General features: G+C 42.8%; 1 protein-coding gene across 3 annotated transcripts in view; it reads right to left on the reverse strand.

Annotated features, from left to right (window-relative positions):
* cdc14ab (cell division cycle 14Ab) overlaps positions 1-18408 on the reverse strand; it is a 154738-nt gene that overhangs the window by 27025 nt on the left and 109305 nt on the right. For all 3 annotated transcript variants that reach the window (XM_062452673.1, XM_062452672.1, XM_062452671.1), the window contains exons 11-12: positions 4511-4673; positions 4215-4315 (exon numbers count right to left, since the gene is read on the reverse strand). In XM_062452673.1, the coding sequence (XP_062308657.1) occupies positions 4215-4315; positions 4511-4673 (264 nt within the window). The remainder of the gene's footprint in view (positions 1-4214; positions 4316-4510; positions 4674-18408) is intronic.

Genomic DNA, 18408 nt, shown 5'->3' on the forward strand with positions numbered 1-18408 from the left:
ACAGTATGGCTTTTATGATATCTTGATTGCTATTCTTGTCTGGGTCTAATATTTCGTTGTCTGCTTCGTCGAGGTCGTACTCGTTAGCCATATTGTCAGCCTGCATGTTGCTAGCCTCCTCAACCTCCGAATGTTCGTCGTCTTGCCGTGATTTCTTTGTCTTGTCTTTTGCATTTTTTCCTGACATTTTAATTCTGGGTACTCTTATACAAGTGTTGTGTGACTTTGGATAGGATTCTGATTAGTATTGTAGGATTAAATTACATGCTAGCAGCAGAGCTTAAAATTTGCGACCCCCTAGCACCTCGCCATAACCGGCCACTGTGCACTAGTTTATATAAACTGCAGATGGCTATTTGGGAAGAGGACCAGGATATGAGATGGTATGAAAAATATCAATTTACAGGAACGTTAGCTATTAGACAGCTGCAAGAGTAAAGAGCACCAGCATAAGAGCCATAGCTATATGTATTTTGGAATACACCCTAGAGTAGTAGTAGCAAGTAGTAATAATATAGCTGCAAGCAGCAAACGGTTGATTCCACCTCAAAATTGCAAATAATGTTTAAATTGATGTTAGAGGGTAAGGGTTAAATCCTCCTGGCGCTTCAACCTGGTAGAATCTTAATTAAGTCCTGGAGGGACTGGGGATCGAACCATCAAATCTTAGGTTACGAATGCCGTGCTCTACCGATTCAGGTATGGCCACTATGTTGTTTGGTAAAATCAACTGTGTTGATTGAAGTTCTGTTTCTGTATAAAATAAAAACCATTGGCCCAAATGGATTTTGATTTATGGACACAAATATATTGACACGATAAGTACATTTACATATATAGGCTAATTTCAGCCATTTTGTATTCTTTATTTCTTGACAACAAAAAGGAAGACATGTATCCTATACATCTGTACCGAGTTTTCAATTGGGCCTATTGGTTCATGAAGAGGAGAATTTTGTAGGTTTTCCCAAACTTTATGGGTCCTCGAGGATTTTTTGTTACCCATGAGAAATAATGGCCTGTAGTGCATCCTATGGGCGAATGTGGTCCATATGGGGTGTGGGAGTAATGATTGGCCTGTAGTTTAAATATTCCAAATGAGAAAATGTTTTAACTTATGAGTTTGTGAGCTATTGTTTCACTGAGAATAATAATAAGCATACTAACAATAACAATTGGTTTCTTCCTGATGGAGGAATCTTAATAATAATAAGAATACTTACAATAACAATTTACTCATGTTAACGATACAGCAACAACATCCTATATTTCCAATCTATTTTGGCACTGCATTTTGTCTGTTGTGCTTACTACCCGCAATGTTTTTGGGGCTATCTCGTTGTTTATGATCATTGACCTATGCACGTTTGTAAAGCTCACTCTTGGAAGTCGCTTTGGATAAAAGCGTCTGCTAAATGAATAAATGTAAATGTACTGATTTAGTGTTGGCGCTGGTTGCATATGTGACACACACTGGTCAAAAGGGGTGAGTCAGCCAACGTCATTCCTAGTTTTTTTACATATTGTGAAAGTGCAGATTGTAAGCTTTCAAATGATGTGTCATACATTGAAATCTGAAAATAGTTGAAAATACGCGCATCTGAATGTTGATAATCCCGGATAGCCCAAATATTCGGCTTCAAAGATTCTAGACCTTTTCACACCTTTAACCCTATCCTGCCAAAGCCAAAATTCTGAACATTCCATATGCTGTTGAAATATGATTCATATTAATATTAATATTTTATTAATTTTCATATTAAATCATACACCTTAACTGTTTATACCATATTGAAGAGGAGAACTAGGGGATTTTTATGATGTGAATAAATATATGATTACTTAAGTCAAATCATATTTTATCAAGGTGATTTCAGGCAGCCATTTTTTACTTTTTTAGTTTTTTTTTCATCGCAGACTTTTTTTTGCCTTAGGCGCTCGGGATTTGTCATTGGCGCTCGGGAAAACGGCTTTGGCGTGCACCCAAATTTTCTCTATGCAGGAAAAACCCTGGAATTGTAGATTTACATGACAACATGGGTTATTTATTTGAATGAAACACAGTCAGGGACATGAAATAACGTTAGCCCCATTGCCAATAAACTATCTATCATATCATCTATCAAACTATCATCACACATTCTACCGATGCTAGATACAGGCAGGATACGTTAGCATTGCTAATAACTGTTAGCGACAACATCATACTACAGCTTGCGGTTGTGATGAACATAAGGTCGGAACAGCACCTCTTTTCAGCAACAGCTTCATAGCAAATCCTGCTTTACATTGTCCCAGGTTTTCAAAACTGTGCTCGGTGAAATGGTTCGAGCAAATGTGTAATTGAGGGTCGAACTGCACAGGGATCTTCTCATAGACAAACATCACAGCCCGTCGAGTGTTTGGTTCCTTAGGAAGACTCTGAAAAGTGTCAGCATTCCCTGTACAGCCTGGAACACTGCATTTACCACCGTAGTCCATTTTCAATATGCTAGATCAGTGGTTCCCAAACTGGGGTGCGCGCACCCCTAGTTGTGCGCAGACTGGCCGGGGGTGCACGAGAGAATGTTTGTAATGGCATATTAACGTATTTAACTGAGGTAAACTTCTACGACGCCGTATTAGGGCCAGATAGGTAAAAAAAAAAATCGGAGCCGGAGGGGGGGTAATATTCTGAGATTAAAGTCGTAAATTTGTAAGAGAAAAGTCTGAGATTCTCTGAGTTTATAAAGTCACAAATTTGCAAGAAAAATATCAGAAATATACTATTCAATAGGATTCAGCAACAAGGAAATAGGCTGCCTAGGCCTACTCCTAATTTTAGCCCAGAATCACCAGATTGTAATAAGCATTCGGACTTTGAAAATACATTGCCGTGATTTGGGCCTATTCAGAAGGAAACATCATACTTATTTGGATGAGGTGATAGCTTTTGTGCATCAGGAACTACAATGCAATGGACAGATACAAGGATATCGCTGGTTACATCTACGGACAATAGCGCAGCGTCTTGGCTGTGTCCTGTTGAACCACGAACCTATTGAAAAGTATAATTTGATCAGGCATTCATTGCTGCAGGCTTTATACATGGCAAGTGGCGGCGTCTGTGATGTGATGAGGTTGACCATGCAAAGTGAAGCGATGAGGTTCCTTGACTATTTTTTTTCTCTCAATTTCTCCATTTTCGACTATATAATAATAACCTTTTTTTGACGAACGAAAGTTTCGGAGGCAGTGTGTAAGTGTGATTGACATAACGTGAGGTTGTATTTATTTTTTAACGTGCGAACATTTCGGACACGGATTTCAGACTCAGTGTGCAAAGGCCAAGGTGTTGGGGGGTGCTTGACAGGTGTCAAACACTAGAAAGGGGTGCGTGCAGCAAAAGGTTTGGGAACCACTGTGCTAGAAAAACGTTCTTCTTTGTAATTCTGAGGAAGTACACAGAGCAGCGCGCAGCAAATTTTGGGGCGTGACCAAGGTACAGACCAGAGCCAAAAAAGGTGGAGCCACCAAACTGTCAGTCACTGAACAATCAGTTCGGTTTCAAAACCTACCGTTTTACAGCTACATTTTTTTTATTGTGAGATTTGCATAGGAAAGAGGTGTCAATGGACTTTGAGGTTCACTGTATGTCCATTTTACCCACTGAACTGTCGTTATTCAACTGTGACAAGGTAAATTCGGTTCTGCAATCAATGACCCCTTTAAGTATTTTCCAAAAGAGACGCAACCATTCACTGAAACTAGGACTAATCTCCCCACAAAACTGGAAGATGCTTTGCTGGAGCTGTCCAGTGATCGAACATTAAAAACATTATTTTCCAGTTCCACACTGCCTGAATTTTGGATCGCAGTAGCAGAAGAATACAGAGAGTTATCAGGTGTGGCAATGGATGTACTGCTTCCATTTGGATCTACATATTTGTGCGAGCAAATATCATCATCAGGCCACAGATTGAGCTTTTGTGCACCAAAAAAAGTCCCATCCCACTGAAAGGTAAGCCTGAATTTATATACAGTACATTTTTGTTTTTTGTTTGCTGTGTTAGTGGGGGTCGCAAGTTCTTGTCTATTTTAGTTTAGGGGTTGCTGGCTTAAAAGTTTGAGAACCACTGTGCTAGAGAAACAAATGACATAATTAAATACACTTAAAATTGTCTAAAGAAACACATGGGATATGGACTGTTAAACAATACATACGAAACTCCTACCTTATGGCTCTTGTGGTAGGAGACCGTGGTTGCCGTCGACCCTTTAACACACGCAATTTATCTCCTTGGGTCATGCATAACCCATTCTCGCCAAAGTCATTCTGTGGAAAGATCATATACCATGTTCTGCATCAATATAAGACGGTACATGGTAAACAATTTTTTCAATTATCCATTTCCGCCAGGAAGTTTATTTTCTAGTGCAAAGACAGTTGATGACTATTTTATTTCATCAAAATGTTATCTGCTTGGTAAAACAATAATCTAGACCTGTACTGAGTGTGTTTGGAACCCACCTCTGGAAGGTGGTCAGTGCTTGGGGACTTGCAGATGCTGGTGTTTGCTGGGCTGAGAGTTAAATCATCCATACTGGAGATCAGGTGAGACACTCCCTTCTCCAGTAACTGTTTCTGTTGCGACCGTCGAGCATCCCCCTGCATCCACATAGCAGCTTGCTTTCTGTCAAATAGAAACAAGGTGTGTTTGTATGCAGCAAAATTGTGGTTGACCCCACCAAATCTCACTCCAAGGTTTTTTGAAAAGTTGGCAGCCCTGCAGTGAAGAGAAACATTATTGTGTTAACCCTATAACTATATATAGGTTGTTTGCTAATTAAGCATTCAAAATACCTATGAAGCAGCAATATAGAGGCTGTCAGGATGGTCACAGGTAAAATCTTGTAGTAGTTTAGTCAAATAGTGTGAGGCACAATGTGGCAGTAATGTTTCATTCAGCAACCCGTATTTATTTTAACCATATTATGCCGGACCAGTCTTTTCAACAATACAGACCATATAGAACATTAGTTAATACAGAGTAGCTACATTTGTAATATGTTATTGTTGGTTTCTATGGGAATTGTGTAAGGGGACTGGGATGATAATGGCAGAACTCTGACTGACATAGGTTCCGTTGCAAGGTTTAGGCAGAATTTAAGTTTTTGTGGTGAAAGGTGCAGCTAACAGTAGCTAACTAGCTAGCCACAGTCTGAAACATCAGGACTTCACAATGTCACGACGCATGCCTTCATAAGAAGGCCTGTGCAATAAATACTAGCTGATATGTTCACTGCGTTCAGTGATCAAGTCAAGTTGGTTTATTTATAGAGCACATTTAAAAACAGCCAACCAAAGTGCTGTACAAAGTCATCAGGTAAGGCAAAACACAAAAACAACACAATTACAATAAGCAAGAGTGACCCTAAACGAAAGCCAAAGAATAAAAATATATGTTTTAAGACGAGACTTAAATGTCTCAGTGATGGGGGATGACCTGATAAAAATCGGCGGTTTATTCCAGAGTAGGGGCCATAACAGAAAAGGCACGATCACCTTTTGTTTTCATCCGAGTCTGTGGAATGGCTAAAAGGAACTTGTTTGATGATCTAAGGGGCCTGGAAGTGTGATACAGCATAAGAAGATCTGAAATATACAAAGGAGCCATTCCATGTAAAGCTTTAAAAACAAGTAACAACAGCTTAAAATCAATTCTATATTTGACGAATATGTTGACCAACTGAGTGAACGACAAGTCTTAAAAGGGTCATTCACTGCAAAACCGAGTTTACCTTGTCATAGTTGAATAACGACAGTTCGGTGGGTAAAATGGACATACAGTGAACCTCAAAGTCCATTGACACCTCTTTCCTTTGCAAATATCACAATTTGAAACTGCTGCTGTAAAACGGTTGGTTTAAAAAAATCCACCGAGTTGACGTCAACTCGGTGGCTCCACCTTTTTTGGCTCTGGTCTGTACCTTTGTAACGCCCCAAAATTTGCTGTGCACTGCTCTGTGTACTAGCCTGGTCCTAACCAGGCCCTCGTACATTTCATTTGTACAGAGGGTCTGGGATCGCTCCATTGACAAGCGTTAACTTCCTTAAAGGCGGGTACTCTGTTGAAGTTTAAAACTATTGGATCTGCCCAGAGCCACTCTGATCTGCCATAACCAATCGCTAGTGTTCGCCTAGGCCAACTCCTTCACTTCACTGTACCAGAGCTAGCTGCCGTAGCTGGAAAATCAAACTTTTCCCGAACCCCGTGGGGAGGAGGGCCACAACATCATGGCCACCAACAAAACTCAGCAAGGATTGTTCTTGCTCCGGCTTTAACTTCTGGATATTCGGCAGCGTTGCCACAACGGACCAAATAGCTTCGCTTGCATCTTTCTCCGCCGCCATTACTGAACTACAACTCAAACTAGCGCACAACATCGTCATCGTTCTCAGCCACTCCCTCTGTTCGCTGATTGGACCTACAAAAAGTTGATTTGAGAAAACCGACTTATGCCAAATTCCCAGACCTAGTACATAAGAAAAATTAAAATTGGGCGGAAGTACATAGGAGGGCAGAGCCAGGCTACTGTGTTCTTCCACGGAATTACAAAAAAGAACGTTTTTCAAGGATATTGTAAATGGACTACGGTCATAAATGCAGTGTTCCAGGCTGTACAGGGAATGCTGACACTTTTCAGAGTCTCAAGGAACCAAACACTCGACAGGCTGTGATGTTTGTCTATGAGAAGATCCCTGTGCAGTTCGACCCTCAATTACTGTTGCTGAAAAAAGAGGTGCTGTTCCGACCTTATGTTCATCACAACCGCAAGCTGTAGTATGATTTTGTCGCTAACAGTTATTAGCAATGCTAACGTATCCTGTATCTAGCATAGGTAGCTAGAATGTGTGATGATTTAGTTTGTTGGCAATGGGGCTAACGTTATTTCATGTTCCTGACTGTTTCATTCAAATAAATAACCTGTGTTGTCATGTAAATATACAATTCCAGGGTTTTTCCTGCATAGAGAACATTTTGGCCCGCGCCAAAGCCGTTTTCCCGAGCGCCAATGACAAATCCCGATTTGTCCCATGTAAATCTACAATTCACGATGCATGTTTGTCCAGATCGTCGTCGTCGTCTGCCGCCGCTTGTCGTTCTTTCGGTCACTACCCACAGTTCGTGACAATAGGTGAGGGTAGGAACATAGATCGACTGGTAAATAGAGAGCTTCGCCTTTTGACTCAGCTCCTTCACCACGACGGACCGATGCAGAGCCCGCATCACTGTGGACGCCGCACCGATCCGCCTGTCGATCTCGTGCTCCATTCTTCCCTCACTCGTGAACAAGACCCCGAGATACTTGAACTCCTCCGTCAAGATCTCCTCCCTGACCTGGATATTGAACTCCACCCTTTTCCGGCCTCAGATTTGGAGGTGCTGATTCCCATCCCAGCCGCTTCACATTCCGTTTCGAACCGCTCCAGTGAGAGCTGAAGGTCATGGCCCAATGAAGCCATAAGGACCACATCATCCGCAAAAAGCAGCGACCCAATCCTGAGGTCACCAAACCAGACCCCCTCAACGCCCTGGCTGCGCCTAGAAATTCTGTCCATATAAGTTATGAACAGAATCGGTGACAAAGGGCAGCCCTGGCGGAGTCCAACCCTCACCGGAAACAAGTTCGACTTACTGCCGGCAATGCAGACCAAACTCTGGCACCGGTCGTACAGGGACCGGACAGCCCCGATAAGGGAATCCGGTACCCTGTACTCCCGGGAGCACCCACGAGCCCCCAAGGGACACGGTCGAACGCCTTTTCCAAATCCACAAAACGTGTCGACTGGTTGGGCGAACTCCCATGCACCCTCCAGGACCCTGCCGAGGGTGTAGAGCTGGTCCACAGTTCCACGGCCAGGTCAAAAACCACATTGCTCCTCCTGAATCCGAGGTTCGACAATCGACAAGTGGGATCACACAAGGAGTGTAATCCCACTAAAGTTGAAGCACACCCTCCCTTTTTTAAAGAGGGGAACCACCATCCCGGTCTGCCAGTCCAGAGGCACTGTCCCCGATGTCCACGCAATGTTGCAGAGTCGTGCCAACCAAGACAGCCCTACAACATCCAGAGCCTTAAGGAACTCCGGGCGGACCTCATCCACCCCCAGGGGCCCTGCCACCGCAGAGCTTTTTAACCACCTCGGCGACCTCAGCCCCAGAGATAGAAGGGCCCCCCCCCGATGTCCCCAGACTCTGCCTCCGCGTCGGAAAGCGTGTTGGTGGAATTAAGGAGGTCTTCAAAGTATTCCTTCCACCGATCCAGGACGTCCCCCGTCGAGGTCAGCAGCGCACCATCCCCACCATATACAGCGTTGACAGTGCACTGCTTCCCCCTCCTGAGTCGCCGGATGGTGGTCCAGAACCTTTTCGAAGCTGTTCGGAAGTCGTTCTCCATGGCCTCACCGAACTCCTCCCACGCCCGTGTTTTTGCCTCCGCGACCGCCAAAGCCGCATTCGCTTGGCCTTCCGGTACACATTAGCTGCCTCTGGAGTCCTACCAGCCAATAAAGTCCGATAGGCCTCCTTCTTCAGCTTGACGGCATCCCTCACCTCCGGCGTCCACCACCGGGTTCGAGGGTTACCGCCGCGACATGCACCGACCACCTTGCGGCCGCAGATCCGGTCAGCCGCCTCAACAATGGAGGCCCTTATGCTTGAACATGGTGTTCGTTATGGACAAGCCGTGTCTAGCACAGAAGTCCAACAACAAAACACCGCTCGGGTTCAGATCGGGGGGGCCGTTCCTCCCAATCACGCCCCTCCAGGTCTCACTGTTGTTGCCCACATGAGCATTGAAGTCCCCCAGGAGGACGAGGGGCGCTCCTCCCATCTCCGGGAGGAGCGCTTTCCAGCACCCCCCCCCCCCAGAGACTCCAAAAAGGGTGGGTACTCTGAGCTGCCGTTTGGTGCGTAAGCACAAACAACAGTGAGGACCCGTCCCCCCACCCGAAGGCGGAGGGAGGCTACCCTCTCGTCCACCGGGGTGAACCCCAACGTACAGGCGCTGAACCGAGGGGAAACAAGTATTCCCACCCCAGCTTGATGCCTCTCACCAAGGGCAATTCCAGAGTGGAAGAGAGTCCAGCCCCTCTCAAGGAGACTGGTTCCGGAGCCGATGCTATGCGTCGAGGCCGACTACATCTAGCCGGAACCTCTCTACCTCGCGCACCAGCTCAGGCTCCTTTCCCGCCAGCGAGGTGACGTTCCACATCCCTAGAGCTAGCTTCTGCAGCCGAGGATCGGACCGCCAAGGCCCCCGCCTTCGGCCGCCCGTCTCACACTGCACCCGACCCCCATGACCCCTCCTGTAGGTGGTGAGCCCACTGGAAGGGGGTCCCACATTGCTTCTTCGGGCTGAGCCCGGCCACCAGGCGCTCGCCATTGGGCCCCACCCCCGGGCCTGGCTCCAGGGGAGGACCCCGGTGACCCGCGTCTGGGCAAGGGCAACTGGGAACCATTGTTGTGTTTCTTCATGGTAGGTTTTTGAGCCACGCTTTGTCTGGTTTTTCACCTGAAACCTGTTTGCCCTGGGTGACCCTACCAGGGGCATAAAGCCCCCGACAACATAGCTTCCAGGATCATTAGGACACGCAAACCCCTCCACCGCGATAAGGTGGTGACTCAGGGAGGGGGTTAGCAAGATAGCTTAGCTGAGTTGAATCACGATAGTTTGGTTGCTAAGCTGTAACGTTACCCACCAAAGTCGATCCCGTTTGCTTCGACAACAGAAGTGAAAACAACTAACGTTATAATTTCAAATGATATTTAGTCAATCTGTTAGTGTTATGTAGACAATATTTATTTGTACTTGTTTTTATTTCAAGTCTCCACCTTAGATGTTTCAGTGAGTGCTGTTGGCCGTGTTGTGTCTGCTCTGTAGCTTCGCTCGTTGTAAACCAACCAATCAGCGCGCAGCTCATCTATATATTCATGAGCGTTCCATAAAAGGGAGAAAACCAGCACCCGGGCCATTTTCAGTCCAACCAATGTTACATTCTATTCGGAGACCTTAAGGAACAGTGTGAAATGCCCTCTAAAATCAGTAAATGACCACTTCAAAAAAAATCCCGAATCAGAACGGGAAAAAATAATGTAATGCTATTTCACTGTTTACTGTTAAATTGCTGCGAGGTGCGCGTTCAGCCATTTTTTTTCCCTGCATTCCAAGGCTTTGATTCTCTTTTCTATCAGCAGATGTCGCAAGAACTCCCATATACGAGTCTTCTGTCAGACAAAGTTAATGTATAAATATACCTAATATGTATAGTTTGGATATATATACAATTATGTGCAAAATCTAAACAAGAATTTAACTATATGAAGTGCATTTGTGTCACATACATTTGTGTGTAGACAATGGTATAAGCGCAATTCTTATGTCCCATTATTTGAGTGGCAACAATTTACAATGGTAGATTGCAAATAAGCTATGTTTTGTAAAGCAAATAAACGTAACTAATAAACACATTTTTGCATGTATTCAAACATGGGTCAAACGAATCATTGGACGATTGTCAATATTCATAGGTGATTTTATGTGTGTAAGGCGAATTAGTGGATACACAAACTATAGTTTGCGATCTGTAGTTATATTAAAGGAGCAATTGAAAATGTCTCAAACATTCAAGGGTCTGATAGATCCAGTTATCCTGGCAAAACAGTTATTGTTCTTTATTTATTGACAGGGCACGGTCCAAATAGCCTATTGTAAAAATAAAAGAAGTGTATTAGTTTGGAACTTCTAAGCTAGATGCTACAACCTCTGCTTGCTCTCCCGTACTCTCAAATGTTTGCTCCCTGAACAATAAATTGGACTGTAGCTTGTGTGTTTACATCAAATCGAAATGGTGCAAAAACTCTACTCTAGAATTAGGCTACTGCTCATCGTTGGTGGAGCTGTTCCCATTTGTAGTTTGGTTCTCTTGGATCTCTTGGTCCATGCAATTCATAGTTTTCACGTCACGCCCCCTTGGAGGGCAAAAAAGACTTTCCGCTGCCCGCCACCCATTATAAAGTCATACATTTTCTTTGAGTCTGATGCTTTTGTGTTGCCAAAATGCCGGATAGTTGTTGTTCTATCAGATGCAGTAATCAAAGAGGAGACAAGCCTGGGCTGTGTTTCTTTAGAATTTCATCCAATAAAGAAAACCGAGAGAGGAGTAGATTGTGGATTTGTGACATTAAACTTAACGTTACTTCTGTCTCCGGGGAGGGCAAACAATGCCAGCTGTCCAAATATACACGTATTTGCAGCTAACAATTCATCAAGCTCAAGTAAAGTTAAACATAAGAATATACAGGTATATTAATTATGGTATTTTTTGCCATAAAACATTTGTTTGGTTTGACATAGTTTGTTGTGTATCGAGGCGACCAACTGCAGTGGTTGTAGTGATTTAAAGTTAGCTAGTTAGCTAAATAGTTGGGTTGTTGTGTTAGACACAACTAAACTCGAAATGCATTTGGAATTAAATTATTTGGAAATCCCTTTACACCGATATTCAACTGAATGTAAAACAAAGACAATGTGTGAGGCTTGTGTTAAGACTGATTGGTTTTTCACTAATTTGGTCCTTTGTTTTTATTTACGTTTTTCACAGCATCCCAACTTTTTTGGAATTGAGGTTGTAACAAGTAAAAATAAATTTTGAATAGTTAGCAGTTGTTTAAGAGAGAGAGGGGTTAGCTAGTTTACAGTAATAATATCACAGTCATCACATATATAAAAACCTTGCGGTTTTTAGGGGCAGAAATATGGCCGCGGGTGCTGTATATGGATCGCAGTGCACAACACTTGCAGTTTGTGTCCATATCTTTCCTTTTCTTTAGCTAAGAGGTGATCCAAAGAAACATGGGAGGGTAAATTTGCCGGCTTTTGCTGCGTCTCAACGGTGTGAGCCGCCATAGCCAGCAGCTTTCTGCCCTCCAGGTCACCGCGGATGTTACGTGACTGAAAACTATGAATACACGGACCGTGCACTGTCAATAGATAAAGAACAATAACTGGATCTATCAGACCTTTGAATGTTTATGATGTCCCTGTGTGTAAATATATGCTACTGACAATCTGACCCGCTAACCCAAAACTCCCTTTGCAGGGTCGGTACACTACTTTTGACTGGAGACAACAAAGTGATCATTGCCAGCCGACAATATGTTGATAATGTCCGGTTACGCATTTAAAGACCAAATTCAGTCTAACCCGCAACTTGTGTAAAATCCTTTATAATAAATTACATTTTGCTGAATGATTGAAGGACCAGACAACAAACGTTCTAATTAAAACGGGGTGTCAGATGGCTGAGCGGTTAGGGAATCAGGCTACCAATCAGAAGGTTGCTGGTTCGATTCCTGGCCGTGCCAAATGAAGTTGTGTTCCTGGGCAAGGCACTTCACCCTACCTGCCTCGGGGAATGTCCCTGTACTTACTGTAAGTCACTCTGGATAAGAGTGTCTGCTAAATGACTGAATGAATGTAAATAATCACCGACTAATACGGAGGTCAAGGTCATTTTCCGACCTTGCCTTTAGCTCCGTGCAAGAAGCGCCATCTAGCAACCATTACGTGACAGTAACAACATCCCTGTCTGTAGAGTCACGGGCCAATTTGACCCCTAATGGCGCTATAAGTAGGGGGAAATGGCTCGGCGCTTCGAATGTGAAGGACTGAAACTGAACATTTCAGTTGAAATGGAAAAATTACAGCAATTGGATGAAGTTTAAGCAGTCAGTTGGATGGTTTGGAAAGCAAGCCAGACACTTTGGACACATTGTGTTGCTGCTGACAGTAGCGGGTTCACAAGCCACTGAAGTATTTAATGCGTTCATCTTTGAAGATATGGAAGACAATGGAAAGTATTTTGCAAGTTTGAAGTTGAAAGAAAATTAACTGTATGACAGGTGCGTGTTGCGATCACACATGCAACAGCAAGGAGACTTGAAAGCACAAACATGTGCTTTCAAGCACATGCATGTGTTTTGTACAACACTGTTTGGTCACTGATTTAATGATGGATAATACTGTAAAGATATGTATGCAAGGAGCTTGCCAACAGATTTTCATTAAGACAGATGCCACCACTTTAAATAACAATGCTGTTGTAGTTGTTAATAGATAGGTGTGAATGTGAATTTCACAAATTTTGGACTCAACAGTTTTTTGGTTTCATTCCATTATACTTTACTACTTTTACCATCTTCCCAAACTAATGTGAGTTTCTGTTCAAATTGTATCAACCATGAGTATCTCTTTACCCATATTTTAGGGTAAGAGAAGATACTGAATCAATTGTGCAACAGTAAAGACTGCTCAATTGCAAGTTGCAGCAATAGTTCAACAGTTTCCAGATGCATTTAAAGGCAGTGGTCCACTGAGTCAAAGAACCTACAGATTGCTACTACAGCTACAGCATTGTGAAAGAGTGCACCCGATTCGGTCAGAAATGAAGAATGCACGCAAGCACCGCAGGACTTCCATAAATGAAATAGGCTTTATAGGCCGTAAGGTGAACCCTGTTAGCGTTTCAACCCGCTCCACATTCTGGCATCTACACAATCTTTAGCTCATAAAAAAGAACGAGTCCTGCTAAGCTACCAAAAAAAAGTTTGTCGCTGAAATTCCAGTCGATTGTCGATGCGTCTATGTTTTATGCAGAACTAGTTTCTTCAGAGCGTAATAGGATTTTGGTGGCACGGTTCGACACGTGATCCTTCTACACCAATAAGGTACCTGCTTTTTGTCAACATGGATGGATATGGTTGTCAAATAGAGGATGGGACTTTGCACGTTACAGTGTTTCCTCTATGTTTATTTTGCCGTGGCGGCCCGCCACGACTAAATTTCTGCCGCCATGGTATCAGAAATAGGGCTGTACAAAATTTTAGGACGTCTATGTGATCGTTAGAGTGCATGTCGAAGAATAGCATGGATACGCGCTTCACACCGCAGTTGAGTGTGCGTCTTTGAGAAGTCGTATAGCTAACTTGTCAGTTAATTTAAGCCTGTTATTGTATTAGTCTATATTCTTGCTAATTTAAATTAAGTTAACTGGTGATCTTCGTTGTTTGTATTATTCCCCTGCTAGCTAAATTGCACATGTCTGTTGATTCGATAGCGATTGCTGCCTTTGCTTACGTTTGTATTTTCGGTGCATTACTATGCAGAAGTAGTTTTAATTAATACATAGTGGGTTTATTGTTATTATTTGCTACAGAATGCTTAGCCTATCAAGCTCAAATGAAGCAGACAGTGTACATGCTTTCGAGTACCTTAATGGATAGGCTAGGCTACTGACCAACGTCAATTATTAATACATCAATTAATAATTGGCAGCATTTATGCCATTTAGAACATACTTTATGAGTGGAAGGTCTCTCAAGTAGCCTAACCTTATTGCTTCAGGGGAAATAGTACGAAAATATGTGCAATATTAAATTAGTTATTAAACTAGGCAATTACATTAAGCTGGGGGGGGGGGGCAGACAGACAGACTTATGTCGTTGTTGTAACATTCATTCATTCATTCTTCCACAAATGAAAACACTGATCAACCATAAAAACAATCGTAATGAAAAATATGAAATATGATATATAAAACTGTACAAAACAGAATAAGGAATAACAGATTAAGGACACTCAGTCCTCACTTTCAGTGTCAGGACAGTTATCTTCCAGTTCCTCAGTTTCTTTTGTGTTGGCACAATTACAACAACGACATAAGTCTGTGCAACACAGTCCTGCAGAAGAACATCTGCCTGTCTCACACGCACTTTTGCAGCCGCAGTGTATCAAATGCAAAACACTGTCAGGGGCCGAATTTCTGTTACGTGCAAGGTCCCATCCTCTATTTGCCAAACATATCCATCCATGTTGACAAAAAGCAGCTACCTTATTGGTGTAGAACGATCACGTGTCGAACCGTGCCACCAAAATCCTATTACGCTCTGAAAAAACTAGTTCTGCATAAAACATAGACGCAACGATAATCGACTGGAATTTCAGCGACAAACTTTTTTTTGGTAGCTTAGCACGACTCGTTCTTTTTTATGAGCTAAAGATTGTGTAGATGCCAGACTGTGGAGCGGGAATCATTTTCTAAAAGACTTTTCGTGGTTCACCTTGCGGCCTATTATTGTGCATAACGATTCCTCCCAATGGACATGCTCCTGCCAACCAGCCTCCTAACTGAGCTGTGCGGCCCACCTTTATTCACCTGGGTGACACCATATGACATGCGTCACAATAAATTAACAATCAATTAACCAATTAACATGCTCACCCGGTTTTCCCCCTCTAACACCATAATGACATGACACATTTCACACATACATTATGTCTTATCATGGACTGCCATAAAATCACTTCCTACATTACTTTCTTTAAACAGTTTCCTGGATTCGGCCGAGAGCCACCGATTTACGTGGCAGACGCCTTGCGTTCTGTCACAAGCATTCAAAAGCACAGCATTGAGGGACAAGAGGCCATACGTGTCAAAATAGTTGTCCTAGTGGTTTGGGGATGTATCTGAGAGGAGCACAACTTCAGGCTAAAGAAGGTGTTGCACAGCATTCAACATTGTGGGCTGAAATTCAACAAGTGTCAGTTTTGTGTCAGAAAATACATTTTCCTTGGAGACAGGCTGTCTGGACAAGATATTAAACCAGACAAGTTAAAAGTGCAAACTATCCTATACGTGTCACAAGCTGATGACAAAAATGGACCACTGCAAATAATGGGTATGATTAACTTGTCTTTAAAAATGTCTCAGAGAATTGCTGCCCTTCAAAGATAAATTCCTATGGACCGAGGACAATACTGACTACAAAAATCAGTCCTCACATTTTATGAGAAACAAAATATACAAACCCAATTCCAAAGTTTGGACGCTGTGTAAAATGTAAATTACATTTACATTTTGTCATTTAGCAGACGCTCTTATCCAGAGCGACTTACAGTAAGTATAGGGACATTCCCCCGAGGCAAGTAGGGTGAAGTGCCTTGCCCAAGGACACGTCATTTGGCACGGCCGGGAATCGAACTGGCAACCTTCAGATTACTAGCCGCTCAGCCACCTGACTTCCAATACTACACAACACTGTTTAACAAGATTGTCTAGATATCATTTGAAATGATTACGTTAGTTGTTTCCACTTCTGTTGTCGAAGCAAACAGGATCGACTTAAATGGGTAACGTTAGCACTACAGCTTAGCAAACAAACTATCAAGATTCAACTCAGCTTCAGTTAGCTCAAGCTAACTCGGGAAAACGGCTTTGGCGTGCGCCAAAATTCTCTATGCAGGAAAAACCCTGGAATTGTAGATTTACATGACAACATGGGTTATTTATTTGAATGAAACACAAGTCAGGAACATGAAATAACGTTAGCCCCATTGCCAGTAAACTAAATCATCACACATTCTAACGATGCTAGATACAGGCAGGATACGTTAGCATTGCTAATAACTGTTAGCGACAACATCATACTGCAGCTTGCGGCTGTGATGAACATACATAGAGTTATATTACTAGAGGCAGCTACTTTTGGCTTCCAAGATGGCGTCCCCATTCATTCTATGAAAAAGTGCTCAGTGGCGCAGTGAGGCAAGCGAGAGCGCGAAACCGGACCGCGCCATCTTTCCAGTTCTGGCTCTTCCGGTCTAGCGTTAAAGAGTGGCTGTTTATCAATCCGAAGTACGCTACGAACACAAGTATAATATTTTGAAGAACGTTCTTGCAAGCGTCCTTGAATGGTCTTGCAAGACCGCAAGGACAGAGAATGAATTGAGATGCGGGTTTTCTTGGCTATTGCGCAATACCCTGGACTCGCTAGGTTATCGAAAAGTCGGAGCAAATTTACAAAGTAGTCGTTTCAACAATAAAATAAACACATTTTCAGCGACTACACTGCCCATTTTTCGTCACATTTTAATTCAGATTCTGATTTTCACGTACCGTTTAGCTGAAATATGAATAGTAAAAACTTAAAGTTATGAAGTTTGTCCGCCTCTCTCCTGACATCTTGCAATGACTTCTGGGAAATCATGTGTGTTCTCGCTGGCCAAGTCACCATCCGATGCATCCTCGATAAAAGGGGCGGATGAAGAACATTTCCGGGTATTTTTGGCATTCTTGGTGACTTGTGTTCTTTGGATTGGAACCGTACTTGGGTAATGAAAGATGTCAAACGAGTTTGCAAGAACACAACGGAGAAAAACGTGGATTGATAAACAGCCAGTGTAGGCCGTAAGGTGAACCCTATTATCGTTTCATCCCGCTCCTACATCTACACAATCTTTAGCTCATAAAAAAGAACGAGTCGTGCTTTAAAAAAAGTTTGTCGCAGAGATTCCAGTCGATTGTCGATGCGTCTATGTTTTATGCAGAACTAGTTTCTTCAGAGCGTAATAGGATTTTGGTGGCACGGTTCGACACGTGATCGTTCTACACCAATAAGGTAGCTTTTTTTTGTCCACATGGATGGATATGGTTGGCAAATGCAGGATGGGACCTTGCACGTCACCTGGATGACCAGAAATTCGGCCCCTGACAGTGTTTTGCATGTGATACACTGCAGCTGCAAAAGTGCCTGTGAGACAGGCAGATGTTCCTGTTTTTCGCTAGGACTGTGTTGCACAGACTTATGTTGCTATACTTTGTTTGAAAGCTTAGGTCCTCTAGAATTCAATCATTTGATTAATTTTACAGTCAGTACATGTATTTGAGATTCCCCCGCAAAACCGACCAGCTAACATTGTTAGCAGTAGAACGTTAGCTTCTTGTTTATCTACTTGAGGCTCTAGTTTTTACATCAGGTCTCTGCTATTAGCCATAAACTGCAAATGTATGAGTGACAAATTACACAAATTATGCTGTAATAATAAATAGTAACAGCTTTTTCATCGAGGGTCTTTGGTACAAGCTTTATGCAACGTGTTAAAACTTACATGATATAGGGTGTGCACTAGTAATCTTCCCTCCTATCCAATGGCAATTAGAAAGACTATTAAATAATTTTAATGCTGCGTTGTTTCAAAAGCTTTACATTACATTTAGATGCACTGCAGCAGTTGTTTTGCTCACTGCCATGCCCATACATTTGGTTATAATCTTGTATCTACTAATATCATACATCGAGAATACTAAAACATACAAAAATATAACCTAGCTAGTTTATCTCTTATTACACACTTGATGTTGCAAGTGATACGAGCAGACAAAAGGAAACTTCAGTGGGTCTTTTAAATTCAGCGCCTTCAGCCAGGGACGCAGATCCTCAACTTTGGTTGGAGGTCGATGCAAAGTATGTCAGCCCACAACACTCGGACCTCTTCTTTCCATGGTCAAAACAATGATAATACAGG

This window comes from Osmerus eperlanus, chromosome 26 (genome assembly GCF_963692335.1).
Source record: "Osmerus eperlanus chromosome 26, fOsmEpe2.1, whole genome shotgun sequence".
NCBI classification, from domain to species: domain Eukaryota; kingdom Metazoa; phylum Chordata; class Actinopteri; order Osmeriformes; family Osmeridae; genus Osmerus; species Osmerus eperlanus.